This window comes from Loxodonta africana, chromosome 8 (assembly GCF_030014295.1).
Source record: "Loxodonta africana isolate mLoxAfr1 chromosome 8, mLoxAfr1.hap2, whole genome shotgun sequence".
Taxonomy (NCBI): Eukaryota; Metazoa; Chordata; class Mammalia; order Proboscidea; family Elephantidae; genus Loxodonta; species Loxodonta africana.
In genome coordinates, this window is record NC_087349.1 from 44,267,289 (window position 1) to 44,290,565 (window position 23,277).

Sequence of the window (23,277 nt, forward strand, 5' to 3'; positions counted from 1 at the left end):
CTCCCTTTTCCTACCTCAAGCACTAATTTGTGTATTTAATTGTTTGTAGAAGGTGTTTCAGTGATTTTTTAGAAGCCAGCTAGACTCACCTTTCCGTTTTCCGTGGACACAAAGTGTCTCTGCAACATAGGAGAAGTGCCCCCAGAGACTGGACTTAACACAAAGCTCCCCTCTGTGGTCTGTCTGAGCTATTTGATTATGAATATAGGAGGGGCTGGCTTAATGCAGTAGGTGCAGGCCTGCGAAATCTTATGTACATCATGTTCTTATCAATCAAATCTTACTTTCCCACCGTATCATAGTTGATTTATTTTAATGTTGTTCTTGTTCATTTTCCCTTGACATCACCTTACATGACTTTCATACCCCTATGTGATCCCCAGTTAGTGATCAATTTTGAAAAACACCCAGAAGCCCAAAGAAATTTTTAAAAATATTCCCCAATGCCATATTCTTTTGTGAGAGCGTATTTGTTGCTCTTAATTAAAATTTTTCCACTTTAAATTTTTTTAGTTGTAATACCCCTTAATAAAGAACTTGGAAAGCTGATGTGAGCAGAACATGGAGTTTCTAGAAATTTCTGAAAGTCCCAAATACTTTCCCATCTCCCCTACCTTAACCAAATTTGGAAAATCAATTTGACTTTTTATTTTCCTGTGAGATATGGAATTCTTGTAGAGTAGTAATCCTTTACTATACCCTCTGGTGATATGCTGCTATCCAGCCCTTGTTTTATCTTTAAATTACATTTCCCTGTTAAATGTACGAGACCTGAGAACCGGATGCACCGAAGTTCTGGGTGATGGTGGTTTCCTGCTCCACTTACTTTGAGTACTTTGACCACACTTCTCAGCTTTGCTGCAACACCGGGTGAAAGTGGCTTGTGAACCTACGTAACGAGATAGCTTTTTAAGGCTTATCACAGGAAAAGAAACTGTCAGGGAAAAAACTGTCAGACAACCAGCATGAATTTTTGGTTCTGAGCATCTGACCCCTGAGTCTGGGTCACATGAGCAAGGTACAGAGTTGTCCTCCCCACACAAATTCTCACGGGCCATGTGGAACTAAGGGCACTGGCTTTGCCATACACCTCTGTGTTCACTGATAGAGCTGGGGTTTGATCCTGTCAGCTGTGAGGCCAGGGCACATCACGTAACCTCCCAACTTCAGTGTCCTCATCCATCAATCAGGTAACAGGTTGCGTTGTTGTCATAAGAACGTATAAAATGATGATACAATAGCTGTTATTGCTAAAGCAAAAGCTACAAACAGAAAGACATCAGAAACATTCACAGAGCCTTCTAAACAGCAGTATTACTGAGTATGGACTAAGGTTCCTTAGGAAGCTTCCAGAAAAATGTTATTTAAAAATAACGTTTTATTTATTTGGAGAAACTATGGATTATTGTGGGCTGTTATTCTTTGTGATTAGGGAAATTGTTTAATCGAGGCAGACTCCTCCTTCCAAATATCCAAATGTTTTCAGAGCCTGTGGGAGATGGACAGACCCCAGGAGGACTTGGCTGGTAGATGACTTTGCAGTGAGCTTCTAGCCACAGCCCTTCCCATCACCTGGTGAAAGCTGGTGGGGAGGGGGCCAAGTGGAGCTCAGTCAGCCTCACCTGTCATGGAAATCGAGAACATCATTAGAGGAGAAGTGGGCAGGCAGGTGAGGCACTGGGCCACAGCACTTGCTCATTCCCGTCAAGCACCAGGGTTTGGGGCCTGTACACCCACCACAGGGATCTAGGTAGTGAGAACCTTCAGCTAAGAAAGGTACCTGGGAATTAAACCTTTATTGTGGCTCTTCTTGAGGAGCCCTGGTGGTGCAGCAGTTAAAGTGCTTGGCTGCTGAGTGAAAAGTTGGCAGTTGGAACCCACCAGCTACTCCATGGAAGAAAGATGTGGCAGTCTGCTTCTGTAAAGATTTAGAGCCTTGGAAAACCCATGGGACAGTTCTACTCTGTCCTGTAAGGTCAGGAATTATCTGGACAGCAACAGGTTTGAGTTTGTTTTTTGGTGGCTCTTCTTAGCTTTTCCTCTTAGCTGACAGGGAGCTCTGCATTCCTCTCTGCCCACTGTCAGCTGAGGGGCGGGGTGGTCATGTACTGTGCACAGGGGGTGGAGGAGGAAGAGGGGCCCTTCCTCAAAGGCAGCCAGCCAAGTTTGCTGGTAGAGGGACTGCTCTGAGGTGCTCGTGCCTGTTGGACTGGATTCTGGCCAAGTACGGATAGCCAGCAGAAATGCCAGGCCCTGGACCAGCAGTGGGGATGGAACCTTCTGCAGGCTCCTGCATCTGGTAGGGGCAGACTTCACAGGGCAGGTTGACGAATGATGTGTGGTGCATGATATCGGAGGCACAGGCGGGTTCAGCTGAGAGTGGCTGCCCCTCGGCCCTTGATGACTGGATGGCAGCCTCCACACACTCTTCCCTGCAGCATCTTCTCTCTTGGGAGAACTCGTAGTCTGTCCCTTTACACTCTCCTTCTTCACACCCCAGTGTGAATTGGAGGTGTCAAACATGGTGCACCAAGAGGGCTCCTGTGTGCAGTATGTCGTCACCATCATCATGCCGAATGCTTCAGTACTTATGTGCACAGGTTCTTTTTGAGGCGTTTGCTTTAAGGTGACGTGCATTTTTAGCATGCATTCGGCATCACTGCTGATGGTAGGCCACAGACATTTTGACTCAGGGTGACCATGGTAACCAGATTCCTTCCTTCCTTCTTGTAAATATAAGGGAGCATTTATGACGAGGCACGAAATCCCCTTGATGGCTGGGGTTGGGGACTTCTGTTCTTCCTGATTGTTGTTTCTTTGTAATGGCTGAGGAGATCAGAAGGATTTAGGGTTTTTACAGAAGCCGCAGGAGTGTTTTGAGGAATGAGAGCCTATCATGAAAATGGATTCACCCCATTCGCTAGGATGAGGGGAATGATTCGTTGCATAAAAGTTGTATTTCGGCATGTCTCTGTAAAAAATATGCAGATATATGTTTTGGAAATTATATCTTAAATGTATCACTTAAAATGTTTTCTCAAATACTTTTGTGTCAGAACTGACGAAGGAGAAGCAAAACAAAGCTGCGATCCATTTGCTTGTCACATTAGAAAACAGAGAACTAGAGTGAGTTACAGGTTCCCCTGCCTCTCTGTCCTCCTGGATGGGGAGCATATTATCAGCCCACACCGGACCCTGCTCTTCTTATCAGGCAAGAGCGGGGTCTGTGCTAAAGCCTAAGATCGTATGCAGCTAAGTGACATCCTGTCTTCCTATTTATCATTCAATGGAAAGTCATGGTTATTAGTTTGAATTATTCCTTGAACAGGAATTAAAAAATGGAGTTGTTTTTTGGCAGGGAATGTAATTCTTGCTCTCACCCTGTCATGGTTAATTTGCCGGTTATCCCTTTGATTGTGGACATTAGCTGTCAGGAATCTTTAAGAAACCAGTGTGTTGACTAGACATGGCCCAGTAGAAATCAGCACCTCGGTGGGTTTTGTCCCATCCTATGCTCAGAAGGTGGGTTGCCCCTCAGAAGTGCCCCAGCCCTCGGCTGGGGGTAAAAACAACAGTGAAACTGAGGGTAACCTCACCGGACTGCTAAACAGACTTCCTTTTGATAGGTCAATAACTATTGTTTTAGAAAAATTTCTTGTGTTGAGAATGGAAGTGTCAAAGGGGATGATTGACTTTTTTTTTTTTTTTTTAACTGTTTCTTGGATCAAGGCACCCCATGTGGTGGGATCTCTGTGCATGACTATTGTACACAGGGATGTGTTGGACTAAAGACCGTCTTAACTAGGGTGGAAAATGTCAAAGCATGCAAGAAACTGCTGCTGGGCAAAGGGCTGCACATGTCCGCAGCTCGAGATGCCCGTTTCTGCTCTTGCTGGTGATGGTTCAGGATCAGTGAGCGCAAGTCAGCAGGGGAGGAGAAGATGCAGGAGAGGGGAAGGAGGGGCGGGCTGTGTGGTAAGAAGAGGTGCTGCATTCCATGTTCTTAATATTTAATGTTTGAAATGAAACTTGTTAGAAAGATTTTGTCTTCAGAATGACCTAAAAATCAACAGACTTTCTTATTTCTGTGAAGAGTAAAGCTGTTTTGTGGGCTTTTGATGTGTACAGGCTAGAAATGGTCACTGCCCTTCCTTGATTTTCTTGGCTTCAAGCTTTAAAAAACTTTTCAAATCATTGCAGTTTTGCAGAAGGGAAAACACAAATGCCAAGCATCGGGGTAGAACAACTTGTGAGTTGTGGGGTGTGCCCTGAGGGCCTCTGTCACCTGTGGAAACACTGGGAAGGAAGGGCTTGGATCTGTGGAGGCGCTGCTATGCCCCTGTGGGCGCTCGCTGCCGAGATGGGTGGTAGTGGTAAGCCCAGGGCTTTTCCCCCCTCAGTGGAAACTTGGCTCATTATGGAAAGAGCTAAGAAAGATTTCCTCATACTATGGAGTCTTAACCACAGTTTCGTCTTAAACATGATTTGTAAGTTGTAGGAAGTCTTGTTCTCTGTGATGAGACCCTGGAAGATAAATGCTGGGGCACAGGGTCTTTGTCATGCTTGCTGCTGAGTCCCCAGGCATCAGTTTGGTGCCTGACAAAGTGTACATTAAGTAAATGTTTTGCCTATTAGATTTTCAAAAATTAACCTTTATCCAGTGTTTGGGGTAGAAATCTGTGTGATTTAGTAGGATGACCATGGGGTCCTCGGTTAGTGCCCATTGCCCTGTAATAACTATTCTAGCCCCTCTTTCCCTCTTACACACACTCTTGTGTGGAGGATAAAGGCCATCCTCGCTACAGTTGTGACTTGGGATGCGATAGTAGTGTGGCTGTGCCCAGGAGGCAAATGACACAAAACACATCACAGAGATATATTGCAAAAATAACAAACCACAAGGCCACACAGCTGATCAAATCTGAGTTATCGTTCTAGAAATTTTAAATTTGAGCATAGGATGCAAAAAGCAATGAAATAATAGGTTCATTTCCATGATGGTTCATCCAGTTTATTTCTGTTGTTTAATATGAGCTGCTGATTAGCAAAATGTTTGGTTTTACTGCATGCATTAACACACGTTGGAATAACTCTTGGAGTTATTATTGTATGTTTTGTACCAGTTATTACAGTTTTATTGAGATGTAATTTTACATACCATCGAATTCTCCCTTTTAAAATGTACAGTTGATTGAGTTTTATTCACAGAGTTGTGCAGCCATTATTACTATTGAATTTTAGAACATTTTTGTCACCTTAAAAAGAAACCCTGCTACTTGTATCAGGTGGACACTTGAGACTGTTGGCATCTCCTGTCTGGAGGGGAGATAGGAGGGTAGAGAGGGTTAGAAACTGGCAAAATTGTCACGAAAAGAGAGACTGGAAGGGCTGACTCATTAGGGGGAGAGTAAGTGGGAGTATGGAGTAAGGTGTATATAAGCTTATATGTGACATACTGACTTGATTTGTAAACGTTCACTTAAAGCTCAATAAAAATTATTAAAAAAAAAAAAAAAAGAAACCCCGTGGCCGTCACTTCCCACCCTCCCCTGCCCCATCTCCTGGCAAAACCTGCTCTGTTGTTTCAATGGATTTTCCTATTCCAAACATTTCATACAAGTGGAATCGTACAATATGTAGCCTTTGTGTCTGGCTTCTTTTACTCAGCATTATGGTTAGAGGTTCATCCATGTTGTTCATCCATTTCTTTTCATGAGTGAATAATGTTCCATTGTGTATTTGTTAAGGAGCCCTGGTGGCATTGTGGTTAAAATGATTGACTGCTAGCCAAAATGTCAGCAGTTCGAAACCGCCAGTGGTTCTGCGGGAGAGCAATGTGACAGTCTGCTTCCATACAGATTTATAGCCTTGGAAAGACCCTATGGGGTTGTTATGAGTGGGTGGGTATATTTGTTCAACCATGACTTGATGGAGCTTTGGGTGGTTTCTACTTTTTGGCTATTATGAATTAATGCTGCTGTGAACATTCAGGAGCCCTGGTGGTGTAGTGGTCAAGAGCTCAGCTGCTATCTAGAAGATGAGCGGTTCGTATCTGCCAGCTGTTCCTTGGGAAGCCCTGTGGGACAGTTCTGCTCTGTCCTATAGGGTAGCTATGAGTTGGAATCGACTCAACAATGTTTGTTTTTTTTATGAACATTCGTGTACAAGTTTTTGTATACTTCCATTTCTCTTCCAATTTATCTATTGCTTTTGGTGTCCTATCTAAGAAACCATTGCCTGTTCCAAGGTGGTGAAGATTTACCCCTCCTATGAGTTTTAAAGTTTTAGTACTTACATTTAGGTCTGCAACTCATTGGGGGTTAGTTTTTTTTATGTGGTGTGAGGTAGCATTTTTACCAATTTGAAACTTCAATATTTGCCTACATGTACTTTGTCTACCTGTATCAGAATTTGCTCAGCTTTCTAACATTTTGCCTCTTGCTTTGTACTGATGTTTATTGATACGTTAACTTTCTACATGACCTCTATTGAAACTTAATCTGTTTGACATCATGATTTGCTTTATAATTACCAGTAGTCACTGAAATACAGTGCTGTGATTTGTCTTTATAGTCCCCCTCAGGTGTGGTATGAGACCTCATGTGCCTGTATCTTTAATTCTGGAGTAATATAATTTCAAGGACAAAACAATAGTTTTCTTCACAGACCACTTGAAATAACCTTCGAGAGAAGCCTAATGGAAGTACTCGATTTTTTTCTTCCAAAAGCACTCTAATAATCTGGGACATACTGTACTCAAGCAGAAACAGCCACTGTCACAAAGCCCTTACTCCAGAGAAAGAACGAACCTGTTTTACTGCCCATTGTCCCCAGCTCTCTTGAGGTATTTGTGCCCTCAGAACAGATGAGAAAGCTTAAGGGGCTGCTGGAGGGGGGCACCTGATCACAAAGTCATCCCCCGCCTCCCAGTATCTTTGCTGACCTCTTGTTTGAGTGCATGTGTGTGAGAGTTGATACTGAGATTGATAGCTTATAATTACAGGAAAGGTTGATATTCAGCATTTCTTCAGGAGTAAAGGCTGGAAATGGGTTTTACAATAGCAGCAAATAGTAAAGGAGTGTTTTAAAAATATTTAATCTTATTATATTTAGTATCGTAAATGATGGTGACCAAATTTCTATGTTACACCCTGGCCTGGAGCTGAGGAATGGATGTGAGTCATAGATATTATAGATGGCATCTTTGCACATGCAATTTTTTTGTGTGAAGTCACTCAGTGGAGCCACACAAGAAAGGCCTGGCAATTTGTTTCCATAAAGATTACAGCCAAGGAAACTCCAGGGAACTCAGTTCTACTCTGTAACACAGAGTTGCGATGAGTTGGAATCAATTCAGTGGCAGCAGGTTTGGTTTTTTTTTGGGGGGGTGGGTGGTTACCTGGTCAAAAGTATTTTAGATATTTTAGACTTTTTATCAGTTTTTTGTGCTGCTAGTTATTATGGATAGTTTTTATAGTCTATCAGCAGTGTGTTGTTTTCATCACTGTTATGCAGATTTCTAGGTATCCGTAGTGGCAAAGGCTTACTGTTTTTTTTCATGGAAGTTTGTACTTAATTTGATGCCTGTTGATGGATCCTAGTTTAAAATTGGCACCTTCAGTATTAGGTTCCTTTGCTTGTCTGAGCAAACTGGTTCTCAGCGGTTGCATTCATTTGCCAGCCTGGAGCGAATTCCAAGTCCGAGTGGGTGAATGTCAGTGAGCAAAGCTCTCTAACCTTTCCAGAGACTATTTCAGCATGTCAGGGTGAGCTTTGGTAGTTTGCTTTATCTGCCCCTGTGGTGAGATCAGCAGTCACTGTAAAACCAATATAGCCACGTTACAGAAAAGTTGGAAAGTGCAGTAACAAACATACTAACAAAGCCACTGCTGGTGTTTTGGTGCCTTGCTTTTCATCTTCTTGGGCCTTCTAAAAATCACCCTGGCGATCAGATAGTAGAACACAGTTTTGACTCCCTGTTTTTATTACCAAACATTGTACCATATGATTCCCACCCCATGTTATTAAGTAATAAAAACACGCGTTGCAGTCGACTTGATTCTGACTCATAGCAACCCTATAGGGACAGGGTAGAACTTGCCCCGTAGGGTTTCCAAAGAGTGCCTGATGGATTCAAACTGCTGACCTTTTGGTTAGCAGCCGAGCTTTTAACCACTACGCTGCCAGGGTTTCCTATTAAGTAATAGGAAATAATATTCATTAAGCAGATGTATCATTTATTTTTAAACCAAGATTCACCTATTGCTGAGCATTTGTAATTTTTACCAAAAACCAAAACCAAACCTGTTGCCATCGAGTTGATTCCAACTCATAGCGACCCTACAGGACAGAGTAGAACTGCCCCATAGAGTTTCCCAAGGAGCGCCTGGTGGATTTGAACTGCCGGCCTTTTGGTTAGCAGCTGTAGCACTTAACCACTACGCCCCCAGGGTTTCTGTAATTTTTACAGGCATGTATAATTTTTCAGTGAGTGTCATTTGGGGATAGGCTGCAGAATGTCAAGGTTTGTTTCCTTAGGCCGACTTCTGCATTAAAAGGGGTGCACAGTCAGTGATTGTTCACGCATTGTTCTTGCGGAGACCTTCCCCGAGGTGGTCACCTTTTCCACGTCTAAGGTTGCAGGTTCCCTTCCCTCATAAAAACAGACCTGACCTCCACCTCTGGAAGTGCTGCTGGACCTCCCCAGTCCTCCCTTTGGGACCAGAAACTTATTTTACATGCCAGTGTCTTTAACAAGACAGATTACAATTCTGTAAACATACAAATGGAAAAGGTATGAGCAAAAAGAAAAAGTCAGTGGCCTGGGGTGGGACTGCTCAGGGCTGACTCTGAGGGGTACTCAGGGAGCCCTCTCTACAGACAGGAAGTCCTGTGAACATTTCTATCAGACAGAGAAAACGAGTTATTCTTAATGAAGTTAGCCTGGCCTTTTTGGTAGTTCAACCTAAAAATCTTTTTTTTCTCCCCCAATATAAAAAAGCGTTACAATTCACAGGCTATTTATTAGCTTAGTCACTGGGTTATGTCAGTGAAGGCTGCTCATTGTCCATACTTTTTATATTGCAGCACATTTTGAAAAGTATAACTTTAAGGTTTTACACAGTCATGTCCTGGAATCTTAGATTTTACCACAAATTTGTAGCCACGAGTGGTATGTGATACGAATTGGCTTCTAAAACTACGCAGTCCAATATGGTAGCCACTAGCCACTTGTGGCTGTTTAAACACAGGATAATAAATATAGGTCCTCATTTCAGGTGCTCAGTACCACATGTGGCTGGTGGCAACCACATGGGACAGTGGAGATACAGAACATCGCTGTTATCATAGAAAATTCTGTTGGACAGTACTGTTCTAGAGGAGAAGATTCCTTGCTCTTTTTTTGTTTTTGCATGTTAACATGCACAAACAATGGTCGAAGTAATTTAAATAGTGTATATCTTATAGCTCTTGCAAAACTAGTTTGGAGAATACAAAAGAATCCCAAATTAGAATGAGAGGCTCCATCATCCTTTGCAGATGAAAATATCCTACTTTTGAATAAACCTGGAACTGATGTGTGTGAGTCCTGAACTGTTCCGTTTTTAATCAGTCCCCATTTAATACCCGTCGAGTTTATTTGCAATACGGCACAGTCATGCATACCTGTAGTGATTATTGCCTAGAGGGGAGAGCTGGCCTGTTTTGTCATTGCCATAGTGTTCAGCAGGTAGGTTGTCTGCATCATTGAAAAGAAGCTGGCTGGACCAACAGTGGGAAATGGAAATAGGAAACTTTTTTGATACTGGCATGTTTTTCCCCTGTAGGAGAACTGCGGCACATCACCAAGCTGAAGCCCTGGAGCCTCTTTGATGTACTTGTGGAAAAGTATGGTTGGCCCCATGAAGATGCTGCACAGTTTACAGATTTCCTGATCCCGATGTTAGAAATGGTTCCAGAAAAACGAGCTTCAGCTGGCGAATGCCTTCGGCATCCTTGGTTGAATTCTTAGCAGTCTACAAATACAGCATTCTGAGCTAGCAAATGTTATCCAGTACATTGGACCTAAACGGTGACTCTCATTCTTTAACAGGATTACAAGTGAGCTGGCTTCATCCTCAGACCTTTATTTTGCTTTGAGGTACTGTTGTTTGACATTTTGCTTTTTGTGCACTGTGATCCTGGGGAAGGTTAGTCTTTTGTCTTCAGCTAAGTAGTTAACTGACCCACTTTCATCTGGAAACAATAACATGACTCTAAGCATTGTTTCTTGTGTGACATCCAAATGTCTTTTTTTTTTTTTTTGAATGAAAAATACTTTCCCCCTTGTGTTTGGGCAGGTTTTGTAACTATTTATGAAGAAATATTTTAGCCGAGTACTATATAATTTACAATCGTAAGAGATTATCAAGTTGGAAGTAAGAAATAGCAAGGAAATGTACTATTTTATTTTCTGGCAAAGGGACATCATTCCTGTATTATAGCATATGTAAATGCACCCTGTAAATGTTAATTTCCATTAAATATGGGATGGGGACTCAAATTTCAGAAAAGCTACTAAGTCTTGAGTGCTTTGTAGCCTAAGTTGCATGTAGCAGTCTTTAACTGCTCCAAGGAGCGGTGCAAACTTTTCATTCCATGACAGACCTTTTACATTGGATTTTAAACAGTGTGTCTCTGGTTTACAAGATTTCATTCCTTGTCTGGCACTTTAAAGGAAGAAAAGACATGCTTCTCATTCTAAAATATGCATTATAGGTTAGCACTACCATTCGTATTTTGCGTATTTTTCAAAGTACTTTTTAAAAAAAAAGAGCGATTTCCCTTTAAAAATGTGATAACCCAGTACCATGTGGTGTTGCCTCCACCAAGCACTGTAAGTTAAACTATATACATAGATTAAATTGGACAGTAGAAACATTTTCAGTGTGTGGAATGAAAATAACTTTTTTTTTTTTTTAAAAGCATGAGTGTCTAAAACACAAGTGTGGTAGATAAAATTTGCAGTGCAGTGGGCGGGCAGAGTGACTCCTAACATCTCAGAGGTAACAGTGATCATGTTCATTCCATAGGTAGGTAGTTTTATGTATTGCTACAAATTTTAATAGCTTTTTCATTGTCTTTCCATGAACTGAAGTAGAGAAAATGATTTTTCCCTTTGCAGGTTGCAGTTTTGCTTATGCATTTCCTTAAAATTAATTGTAGAATTCAGGACACAAACCATAGTAGTCAGTACATTTTTTAGAATGTAATATGCAGAGGTGTATTCAACCTCTTTTAGAAGTCAATGGGATGAATGTAAGTTTTTTTTAAATTTTACATTCATTGAGGTGCCTCGTTTTTCTTGACTTTTGTCCATTAAAATTTATCCATATGCCTTTGCAATAACTAGATTGTGAAAAGATACCAAGTGTTGTAACAATAATCCATTGTTTGAGGTGCTTGCAGTTGTCTTAAAAATTAAAGTGTTTTTCCCTCCCCCCCAGACACTGTCTTGGTCATTGGCCTATATTTAAAGTGATAGAATCAACAAACATTTGCTATCATTTTAGTGTAGTGTAACCAAAATCTAAAGGCAATAACATTCTTGTTGCTGGAAATGTATAACATGCATTAAGGCTTATTATAAGGAAGTCATTTATTGTTTTGTAAGGACAGAATATGCATTTAGAAAAGATGCTGCAGTATCTAGAATTCATTACGTAGAATTTCAGTAATCCTTTTTCATCTGTGTTTCATCAAAAACATATTAATTGCATTCTGTTTGAGCATGTTTGTGCAGTTTTTTTTTTTTTTAACAGTATTTACTATGAGGGAACAAGATACATAACCTTCTTAGGAATTAGCATTATATCACATCGCTGTGAGGTAGTACATATCATTCATTTTAGAAGTATGCATGCAAAGTTTTTCTAATGTGGCTGTAGGTGACCATGTAGGTGCTTTGACAGATGGTGGCTGTGGACCATATAGTGCTGTCATCCACAGTTTCCATAGGAAACACACAATGTATTTGTAGCTTCCCTAAGAGTATATGAATCTTTACCAGGATGACAACACACTTAAATAAAATGTGTAGTGCAGTTTTGGCCCATGTTGGAAAATAAACTGGATTATTTTTAAAGGTCTGTCCCTTATGATAAAAAAAGCCTCACTAGTTAATAATATAGACACAGATGGCTCTGTTATTGTTAGGTGGTGTTCAGTCGGTTCCAACTTATAGTGATCCTGTGTACAACAGAACAAAACACTGTCTGGTCCTGCACCATCCTCACAGTCCTTATGCTTAAGCCCATCGTTGCAGCTACTGTGTCTCTAGGAGTATACATTTGTATTAGGAGCAGTACAGTTTTAGCAGATTCTTGGTGACTTGTTGATAAAGAAGGCATATAAGCTAAAGGAGAACCACTGGTTATGCAAAACCTTAGAATAGCCAGCTCATTGAGTTTGGTCGAATGCCCTCTTTTCCCATGTAAAATGGTAGGCAATGGAGGATGTATGTGACTGGAGTAAGTTGAGAAGCTGTTTGTCTAGCAGTTGGCTGATAAAACTGCCCAAAGGCAGAGAAGTGGATGTAGGAGCCTTAAAAGAAGGCATAAACTTTTGAGGTAAAAGCCGATTTACTAACTAACTTGCTGCTTCTTCCTGTACCTGAGGCATACATAACTAGAGAAACAGGAGAAAGTAACGCCATTGTTGCAAGTAGGGTTAAAAAAAAAAAAAAAAAAAGGTTGTCTATAGTTCCAACTATTTCTTAAATTCCATTTTTATCTCATTAATTTTTTGTTATTTCTTTAATGACATTTTTGTAGAGGGTAGTATTTGAGAGTGGGTATATCCTCACCAAGGAGTCAGAAGCTTCTGCATATATTATTTGATATAATAGGCAAATTTAAAACTCTGAGGAATTAAAAATCTTTACAAGGATCATCCTCTTAAAAGGTGAATATAGGTATTTCACCATGTTAGTTAACCATGTTCCTTGTTTGAAACAATGAGGTGGGTGATGATTGTTTCGTTAGTGAATACTGCAAGTAGAATTTTGTTTGACAAGTTAAAGGATGGCAAAGTTGGGTTCTTCTAAATCTTGAAAGTTAGGGTTAGGATTGAGCCCTAACAACAGCTGTGTTAACGTCACCATCATCACTAATTTTCAAGAGGAAATGGAAACTAAAAGTATGAACATGATTTAAGTTACTACACCAAATCTTATTCAGTCATTTTAGTCTTTTTTTCTCCAACGCACAAATTTAGTATGCTATGCCAAATGATGTCAAGTAATTTGGATAATGGAAAATTTATTAACAGATAGTGTCATTACTATTGGATATGCGTATTCTCCTGAGGGGTAGAAGACAAAGGCTGGGGATTTTCTATTTTTCCAAAGTAATAATGAGCATTTTATATTCTAGTAAAAAAATTTCTTTTTTTTTTCACTTGAGAGATATTAGAATAATGCTTTTTTCCTTTAGTTTTATACACCCAAACCAAATTTAAAAAAAAAGTATTTTTTTTTATATATATACTATAGCTAATGTTAAGGTTTTCAAAATCATTTTGATTACTCAGTGGGACATTTCAGTCATGTTCTAAAATGTACAAATGAAATTTTCCTGTTTTCAGGCAAACTACTTATTTTCAAGAGTTGTTATAAATTGCAGTCTTATAATTATCATGTGTAATGCATTAATTAATAGTATGGATTTATTTTGTATGATGTCAGATATGTCAGTAAATTTGCATAGCATGAATATTTAGTAGTGTCCTATGGCTCTTGCTCCTGCAAAAATGGCAAGTTAGGAACACTGTGGGAACAACCAACCCCTTACTGCCTCCTGACACTGGCTGCCGTTAAAGTGAGGTAGGTAGTCGCTACAGAAAATCAAAGCCTCCTTACAAAACTGTATTTAAAAACTGTAGCTTTTGTTGCAGGTGTAACTTACCTAACCAGACCCCAATCTTAGAAGTTGTACAGGACAATTTGGTAAAACTGACATAATTGTGATTTATTAACATGAATTAAAATGCCCAACCAGTGCTTCAGTGTGACAGTATATTCAAAATAAAAAAGAAACTAAAGGTCATATACTGTACTACTTTCACAAAGATCACACAGTTTTGCAAAAGACTTGTCATATGTACAATGCTATATATCAAATGAGAAAAGCTGTAAGCAGTTATATACGCAAAAGAAGTGCAGTATTTACAGTTTATCGGGAGGCATTAGAAATCATCTATACATTAAATTACATTTTGCTTGCAAATAACCGATAAAACGAGCCATGTCCACACCAAACTATAAAAATCTGTATTGCATTTTTAATCTAAGATGCACCCACAGAACTGCTGACAGGGAAAAAAAAAAATCCTCATAGTGCCATTACTTAGTTGTGTACTTACTGCATATGTATAAAATATAGAAAACATTCACTAAATGAATTTAACGGCAACAATAAGATTTAAAGATCATGTAGCATCAAATCTGCTGCCGGGAAAACAGCTGGAATGTTCACTTACAAAATAAAGATACCTAAACACTGGCTTAACAGCACATTTTCAAAGGAATTTTAAAAAGCAAAAATGGGAAAAATACAATGAAAGAGCACTGGTGTTTTTTTTGTTTTTTTTATACAAAGTTTCATGTACAAGCTTTAAAAAGTACCTTAATAGGTACATATGAAATATACAGTTTATCTTACAGAACATTTAAAAAAATGTTTTTGGAGTCCATTAATGCCACCCTGAACCATGGTAATTGTTCTGAAATGTTGGTGGCACCTGTGCTCTGTGAATTGGAATCTGTCCAGGCACTGGAGATGCCTGCTGAGGTCCTTGAACCCCATGTGGCAGGGCCACAGAGCCCGGATGTGGACAGAACCCTGAAGCAGTAGGTGTTGGAATACTGTTTGGTCCTTGGGGCTGGAGGTGAGGACCTGCGACTGGTAATGGACAATGTGGCCCTGTTCCAGAAGGCTGGTGTTGGGGTCCCGGTCCCAAAGTGGTGTGATGGGTAGCTTGTGAGGGATAGGGTGGTACAGCTGGATGAGCACTTGAAGGAAACAGTGGAGGTCCTTGATGAGGTGGGTGGTGTAAGGCTTGAGCTGATGCAGTATGATGCCCAGAAGCCAGAACACTGGAAGGTGGAGGAGGGGGTGGGGGTGGGGGTACTGAATTGACAACATGCTGGTGTTGTGCTTGTAGACCTGGGAGTCCTGCGGAGGGATGTGGGGGTGGGTGGTGGTGAGGGGCAGGACCAGGAGGTGGAGGAGGTGGCGGTAAATGATGTCCAGCAGTTTGAGAATGAATGTGTGACCCAGGGGCCACAGCATGAACAGGCCCCACTACATGTGCTACAGAGTGCTGCTGATGGGCGTTTGGCTGTTGTACAAGGTGTGGTCCTGGAGCAGGTGGTGGTGGAGGAGGGGGCGGGACAACAGCAGCAGCAGTTTGGTGGTGAAGAGTAGGGTTCTGAGAGGGCAAAAAATGCCCTGGAGTAACGTGGTGTCCTGGAACTGTTTGCTGGCTTGTGGTGCCAGGAAGTGCTTGATTTGGTCCTGATGTAAACACAGTTGGTTGGGAAAGACTACCTTTGAGCTGACTATAATTCTGGAAGTTTGCAGAGGGCTGCTGGTTTTGATAGTAAGATGAAGAAGAAGGAGGTGGAGGGGGTGGAGGGGGTGGTGCCGTGCTGTTCAGACTTTGTTGGTTAAACTGACTGTATGTTGCTGAAGATTGTCCTGAGGGTGTCTGTGTAAATAATGCTCCAGAAGTTGCCTGCTGAGTATTGGCTTGAAGGTTCTGTGCTGCTGGATAAAAATTTCTCTGAGGCTCTCGCTGAGGTGTTCCAACTTGAGGTGACTGTGAGTGATGAGGCCTGTAGGGAGATCCTAACTGTTGGGAAGGAGGCTTTGGTGAAAGATAACCATGCTGTACAGATGTGTGAGGCGTAGAGGACTTTGGAGGATTCTCTGTGTGAGGTGATGGAGGACAGTGCAGCTTCATTGGTGCAGAAGGCAGCTTTTGGGACAGCTGCTCAGATGAACTGCGAAGGTGTGGCTGAGGAGGATGATTCTTTGAAAGTGCTTGGGTGTTATTTGATAGCTGTTTTTGTTGGAGCTCTGTTTTTAGGTGGACACCATTCTCAGCTTCTGGTACAGCAACTGTTGTCTCCCAATGGGAATCTGCCTTTGTGAGTATTTTCCCATGTGGCTGAGCAGGAACTATAGGTCCAGGTGAACCCGGCTATAAAAAGAAAGAAAATCATATTAACCTTATATACTTACACAAATTTAACATTTTGTATACCTTAAGGTTTATCCTGATGGGTATTTAATGTTATTAACCTGATGGGTATTTAATGTTATTTAAATATTGATTTTAAAATGGGACAGAGAATAGGACAGGTATTTTTTTCCAGTAGTTCAAAAAGTTCTTGTAGTGAGCTTAAACTGAATTCCCTGAATTATTTTTTACTGAAGACAAGGAAATAATGGTCTTTGAAACTGAATCTGCCTTTTTCCTTAAGAAACCCTATTTTTTGAGCTTTACTTAAAGAACCCTAAAAACCATAAACAGCAAGTTTCAATGCCATAAATGAATTTCTACACCAAACCTAACTAACTATGAATTTGCTTAGTTAACTAAACTTGCTCCCCCCAAACATTCAGTTTTTAATAGCTTTTTACTTTCCTTATACCCCTATTCAAATATACATAATCCAGTATAGACCACTGAAATAAATGTATATGATGCTCTTTTTCTTTAAAAAAAAAAAAAAAAAAAAAAAAACCAGGTTCTCATCCGTAGTTGCCAAAGCTACATCTGTCACATTAGGTTGTCAGATCATCATGGCCCAGGATGGAGCTATCATTATTCCTTATAAATGAGTGTCACTCGACCTTAATTGGCTGGTCAAATGTGTCATGAACATGAAAAAGCCACTAGATTAGAGGTGGAACTTTTAGAGGAAATGTAAGCCATTAATGACACATAGTAAGTAGTTAACACAACTGAGTATGTTTCACAGAGAAAAAGCATCTAGAAATCACAAACTGGTACTGGGGTATGGTAAAAAAAGAAAAAAAAAACTGCATTTTAACATCAATTTTTCTAAATCGCCACTTTCAAAGGTGCAGTGTTATTACCTTGCTCATTTTTGAAGGACTTTTACAAGTTTTTTGAGAAGTATCTGGGGATGGACATTCATTAGTAATTGTGGGTTCTGGGTTTTCTGGATCTGGGTCTGTAAAACAGAAGAAACCTAAGTAAATGGAAAATTACACGATACATTTTGTCTTTATTAACACCACAAAGCAATTTACATTGTACTATTCAAATCAACTTTTATAAAGGCTTTCTTCTTTCAAATTTAAAAAGGTGTTTAAAATTATAACCATGATAGGTCATCTGCTTACTGACCTTCCATAAGTTCACTGAAACAAGGGACTGGGCCCTTAGGTTGCAACTGGGGAATGTGATTTGAATGAGATGAAGGTGAAGACTGAACATGACTCGGTGAACATGACATACATGGTGATTCTCCCCCTAGAGATGAAGCAGAAGCAGACCCAAAGAGAACATTAGAACTGCAAAAAACAAGGATATACATTGATTAGCTGACTCCACTGTTTGGTAAAGGAACAAACTCACTTACCACTATCTTTATCTTTTCGGTGGTCACTGAGAAGTAAAGCTCTCTGATAACTCCTTTCTCTCACTTGTTCCACTGAAGTTGAGGCAGTCCTTTAAAATAAAATTGTTACTGTTAACTGCAAGAAGCTCTTGCTTGGTGGTCAGCATGTCCTCTCGGAGCAAGACTTTTGCTCAACTGGGAAAATATTTTGGTGTTAAGCTTTTAAACTAGGTAATGTTTTTTTTTTTTTGCTAACAGCTCTCAACTCTGAGGTTCTTATCCCCATTTATTTGAAGAACTCAAACTCAATTCCTTTGTCTTCAGCAATTTCTTCATGAAAAGACAGGGGGAAGTTGAAGGATAGTGTATTAATATTCAGAATATCACTTCAGTTTACCAAAGGTACCAAAAAAATATACCCCTAACAAATTACTTGTGTTGGGGCTGTAAGGCTACTGGGAAACTCTAAGGGGGGACAAGGTGAAAGTGGCCTCCTGCCCTCTGCCAAGACCCTTCCTATATCTAGCTTTTTTTATTCCTACTGAAGAAACACTAAAATTGGTTGTTCTTTGAAGGTAACTGGAAGGGGCTGTAAAAAAAGGCAAGATACTGTGATAACAGTTTTCTGGAGAGGAATACATATGTGTGTGAATAAAATGAATAAATTACCAAGGAGTGAACACAGTGGACCTTAACAACACTGACAAAATTTAGCTGGTTTGAAATACTACCAGCAAGGAGGATCTTTCAAAATTATGACCACAAAGCGCTATCTGCTTAGTCTTGGAAGAACAACAACAAAAGCAGTTCATTAACAAAAGCTTGGTTCCTTCCAGGGTAGCATACAACTCCATTCAAAATCAGCTATATAAAAGTTAATTTAAGATCCTGACTAGATGATAAAGAAAATACAGTCCACTTTAATTATAAGCTATAGCTCTTGTAGCTCTAAAGCCACCAATGAGGTTTTAATAACAGCCTTACCATTGAACTTCTGGTTCATTCTTCTCGCTGGCAGAAGCTTCCTTAGCAGGACAGTTATTGCTGATTTCTTCAGAAGTAGTTGTATAAGCAGCAGCTGGTGTTGGTAAAGGTAGGCTAGCAGTGTTTTCTCCCTGCTCCCCATTTTCACTACTGTTGGCACACCCATCACCATTGCTGTTCAAGTTTCCACTTGCATGAGGCGATACGCTAACCAGTGGAAAGTTTTCTGCCTTAGAGCCACTTTTCCTAGCTTCACGTTGTCTCTTACGGTATTCTAATAGAGAAACCTTAAGCAAGAAAAAGAAGGAAAAGCAAATCTTTTATTCTTGTTATATATGTCAGAGTTGATCACTTATATATATATATATTAAAAAAAAACTATTTACGTTAGGAAAATTATGTAAAATAGCTGGATTCTGAACAAATAATTAACAATTATCAAATGTCTACTATATGCCAGGTATTGTACCAAATGATTTACATACATTATCTCATTTAATCCTCACAACAACCCTATGAAATAGGTATCATCCCCATTTTACAGATGAGGAAATTGAGTAACTCACTCACTCAAGGTCACACAGCTGGTGAGTGTTGGAGCCGGGATTCGAACCTAGGTCTTACTTGAAAGCCCGTGCTCTTTCCACTATACTACATTGCTTCCCACAAAGTTGCCAACTGGACTCTGTTATAAAAATTAAAAGCACACATCACTAAAATTCTTTGACTTGCAAAGCAATAAGCGTATTAGCAAAATAAGTATTGTAGTTTTTCTCCTTCCTCTGAAATAAGGCATCTGCCAACCAAATACTGGTGCTAAATCAAGGGACTTAAAAGTACCACTTATTTATTTTTTAAATAATACCTATCTATTAGTACAACAGATTTCAAAATACTCTTCCATCCATGCTCTACGTACTATAGATATTATGAATGAGGAAAGAGGCATTTCTTCTATACAAGGCTGCCTGTTCTATGTCAAGTAAAGGTGAAAAGAGCACAAATCATATTCAACTCTATTTAGTTGGGAGCAGTTATTTTTTAAAGTTACTCATTTGGTGAAATAAATCATTACATCTTGGAATTTTGGTCTCTGAAACCATGCTTTCAAGGATTTTCTAAATCACTAGAATTTTTTACTTTTTCTGTAAACATTTTCTAATTGAGCATTTACAAAAGGCTTTAAAATGACATATCAAAAATTTAAATGAAGAATGCCTTACATAATACACATTATAGCTACTCATTACCCTCAGAAGTATTTAAAAAACATTATTAAAAAGAGTATAAATTGTTAGATTTGTAACCTTTTTCTTTTGTGGTGGGTTCTGGGGTGTGCAACTTCCGTCGATCAAATTGTCATTAACAGTCCGTCCAAAACCAGATACAAGCCCCTCTTCTGAAGTGCAAAACACAGTGGTTTCCATAAACATGCCTCTAGTATCATCCTGCATCAGGCACTTGGACTCACTTATTCGGAAGCCTCCTCCAACCTCCAACTGATGTGAGGGTGTCAGATCCCTCAAGTTAGAGTTTACTGAGAAATTAACCCCTGTTCTGTCAGGACTCTTTACCCAGGAGGAATATATCGTGGCCCGTCCAGAATGAGTAGATTCCAGTTGGCTGGCAGACTCAGTCCTGTCATGTGTAGGCGTTTCCATGGTTTTATGTAAGGCAGTTTGCTCGACCACATCGAGTCCCAGTTGGAGGTCTGATACTGGTTCCTTTTCTCCAGGGCACTGCCTACTGACCTCGGTCCTACTCCTTGGGCTGGTATAACCGATAGTCTTTATTTCTTGCAGACCCGTTTCAGTTAAGTTAGAATTCCTAAAAGGCCCCAACGTTAACAGGGTTGAAGATCTGTCATATCCCTGTTTATAGAGTTAAAAAAAAAAAATACAGAAATCATCACACCTTGACATTGCTTGTTTAAAGTCTACCAATAATGTAAGCAAAATAATGATACTAGGAGAAATTCCCCCCCTTTTTTTAATAACTCCTTACCTCTTGACTGTAAGTGCGTCTCTTAATTTCAGGAGAACTTTCTGGGGAAGAAATATTCTATATAAAAAAATATTAGAAGTGAAAATTAAAATATATTGCCAAATCCATGATTATTTACAGAAATGAAAACTTAAAATGAGAAAGTACTGCAGACTTTGGTTTAGACTTTATTTCCATTCCCCAAATAATGCTTTAAGGTATATTTGATACATGTAGTCACTTAGTCTGACTATGTATCAATAACAAGGAAGTTAGGCTCATTTTAATGAAAAACTTCCAATTAAGTGTCTGTTCCCAGTTTTCTCTTTCACTTCCTGAAAACCTTTTTTCTACTCAATGTACTAGTTCATTTACATTTCTTACCTCAAAGTGCATGGTATTTCCTGGTGTACCAGGAGTTACTGGGGTAACTGGTGAATATATAGGTTTATAACCATTTCTACACATTTCATCATCTGATTTCATCCGTGGAGGAGTGGCAAATGATGGGTCTAGAGGAGTAATATCGGTGTGAGTTGGTGTAGCATACGGTGAAGGAGTAGGTGTGGAGGTTTCGGAGTAAGCGGGATCTAGTAACTGATAAAGTCTTCGTTTTTTTAGTGGTGTAGTTAAATCTGTTGGTGAAAATAATTTATAAGACATTATATACTGTTGGTATCTGCTACAATCTATATGTGTACTACATTCTAAAAAATAACAAAACATCGACGATACTAATTCTGATGACTTTCCCCCAAGTCTAATTTCATGGTTTTTAAAGATAGTATTAACATGAAGCAATCTCTTCCAAATTAGTTAACTTCACTATTAGCAAGCATTATCTTTGCTGAAGGCTTTCAGGCCTAGGGGTTTCAGAGAAATCTTGCAAGTATTGATGTTAACTTCTTAGAGTCCATAAATCCCAGCAAACATGGTATTGCAAATTAACGTTTTTATGTCTATATTCATCAGAAAGTCTGAAGGACAGAAAAGAAAGTAATATGTGACAATGTGAATCATTTCTGAAATAGCACAGCAGTAACTAGAATATGCCTGTTAAGAAGCTATATATAACCTTGCCACATTGCTCACACTAAAACAATACTCAAAAAAAATTCTACCTGACAGGGAACAGCTATCATTTAATAGTAGTGGACTTTTACTTTCACCATTGACTGTAGGACTTCTGGATCTTTCTTGACAGGGTGAATTAAATCTATGTAAAATTGCAGAATTTTCTTCCTCCAAAGCTTGTTTCAACCATCGCTGGAATACATAAAATAATAAATGGATAGAAATCAATTTTTAGCTGTTTACATACCCTATAAATGTACAACAGATTCCAAAAGCATTTCACTACTAGGGAATGAGACTGGCATTTGGCTTATCCTAGTTTTTTATATCCCAAGAAAAGTTTACCTTCTTGCATGAGCCAGAAATGTTTTCAGGAGGTTCTTTTCTTCTCCTTTTTTCTGAAAGGAATGGTGAAGTAAATCGAATGTAATGCTTAGGAGTAGAGTATACATGGGGACTGTAAGTGAGACCTGGTAAAGAATTGAGCTGTGTAGCCAGCACTTCAGGATCCGTAGTTATGCGCAGAGGCCTTTCTGAAAGACTGTCTGAAGGTTTTCCTGGCTTTTCATTCTTCTCACTTAACCATTCATTGACCAAGTGCTGAAGAAAAGAAAAATTTGGATCACTATACATGTAATTACAGAGATTCTCCAATATAGAATATTCCAATTTGAAATTGGTATTTTAAATAATAATTATATATTATTTATATATATTATTCATATATATGATGTCCAAATAAATGACTCAACATTTCCTTGATTATCTATTATTCCTAAAATTGTTTATACAATACTATTTTGTAGGAACAAAACACATGATGACTATTGGAAATTCATATACATAAAAACACTCATGCTTTTTAATATAGTAAAATCTTAGGAGACTTCAGTGCCAATTAATAAAAACAAACACTAAATTTAGGTTTGTAACTGCTTCTATTATAGGTAAAAAATGTCCAGTTTAAACTGATTTTAAGCAGTGCTTTTCAGATGAGGGCAGTGCACATACTTTTTAAAGAAAGCTTTGAGCACTGAGAATCAATGATTGAGAAAGTTTGACTATCTCTTATATTTCTCTTTTGAAAATTCACTTAACCATTTTCTTAATTCTGCTGATTCTTTGATAGACAGTATACATAATTCAGTCTTTAGTGGCTATCCTCTAAATTACTACTGATTAATGATTACTCAACTTTAAGATTACATTTGTCAGCACAAGCACTTTGTTTTTTTGCTGTCTGTGCATTCGTATCTTTTCTATCTAGATATCAAATAATATTCCTTTTATTATAAATATAATTTATAGATACTTAGGAAAGTATTATGTATGTGTGTATATATACACATTTACACATACAGAAACACACATTAGAAAAATAGCCTACTCATTTTATCTTCCAGAAGTAACCACTATGAATATTTTGGCCTCTTTCTAGCCTTTTTTTCTACACGTACAGAACTACCTTTCTAAGACAAGCAATATGATGTAATGGAGAAGCACATGGGAGTCTGGAACCAGAATGCCTGGTGTGATACTTTCACACCTTGAGCAAATTATGTAACCTTTCTATACCTCAGTAACCTTATCTGTAAAATAAGTCT

General features: G+C 39.2%; 2 protein-coding genes across 24 annotated transcripts in view; one reads left to right on the top strand and one right to left on the bottom strand.

Annotated features, from left to right (window-relative positions):
• The window catches only part of SRPK2 (SRSF protein kinase 2), a 274,393-nt gene extending 262,595 nt beyond the window's left edge, over nt 1-11,798 (top strand). For all 8 annotated transcript variants that reach the window (XM_064289877.1, XM_064289879.1, XM_064289875.1 and 5 more), the window contains one exon: nt 9,828-11,798. In XM_064289877.1, the coding sequence (XP_064145947.1) occupies nt 9,828-10,012 (185 nt within the window). In that variant the 3' untranslated portion in view covers nt 10,013-11,798. The remainder of the gene's footprint in view (nt 1-9,827) is intronic.
• The window catches only part of KMT2E (lysine methyltransferase 2E (inactive)), a 94,841-nt gene continuing 81,827 nt past the window's right edge, over nt 10,264-23,277 (bottom strand). For 13 of the 16 annotated variants that reach the window (XM_064289873.1, XM_003407196.4, XM_010587324.3 and 10 more), the window contains 10 exons: nt 22,019-22,273; nt 21,721-21,865; nt 20,984-21,234; nt 20,621-20,677; nt 19,924-20,487; nt 18,617-18,903; nt 17,654-17,742; nt 17,419-17,544; nt 17,145-17,242; nt 10,264-16,242 (listed from right to left, as the gene is read on the bottom strand). In XM_064289873.1, coding sequence (XP_064145943.1) covers nt 14,731-16,242; nt 17,145-17,242; nt 17,419-17,544; nt 17,654-17,742; nt 18,617-18,903; nt 19,924-20,487; nt 20,621-20,677; nt 20,984-21,234; nt 21,721-21,865; nt 22,019-22,273 — 3,384 coding nt within the window. In that variant the 3' untranslated portion in view covers nt 10,264-14,730. The remainder of the gene's footprint in view (nt 16,243-17,144; nt 17,243-17,418; nt 17,545-17,653; nt 17,743-18,616; nt 18,904-19,923; nt 20,488-20,620; nt 20,678-20,983; nt 21,235-21,720; nt 21,866-22,018; nt 22,274-23,277) is intronic. The other 3 variants (XM_010587330.3, XM_010587329.3, XM_023544498.2) reach the window with 3 other exon arrangements.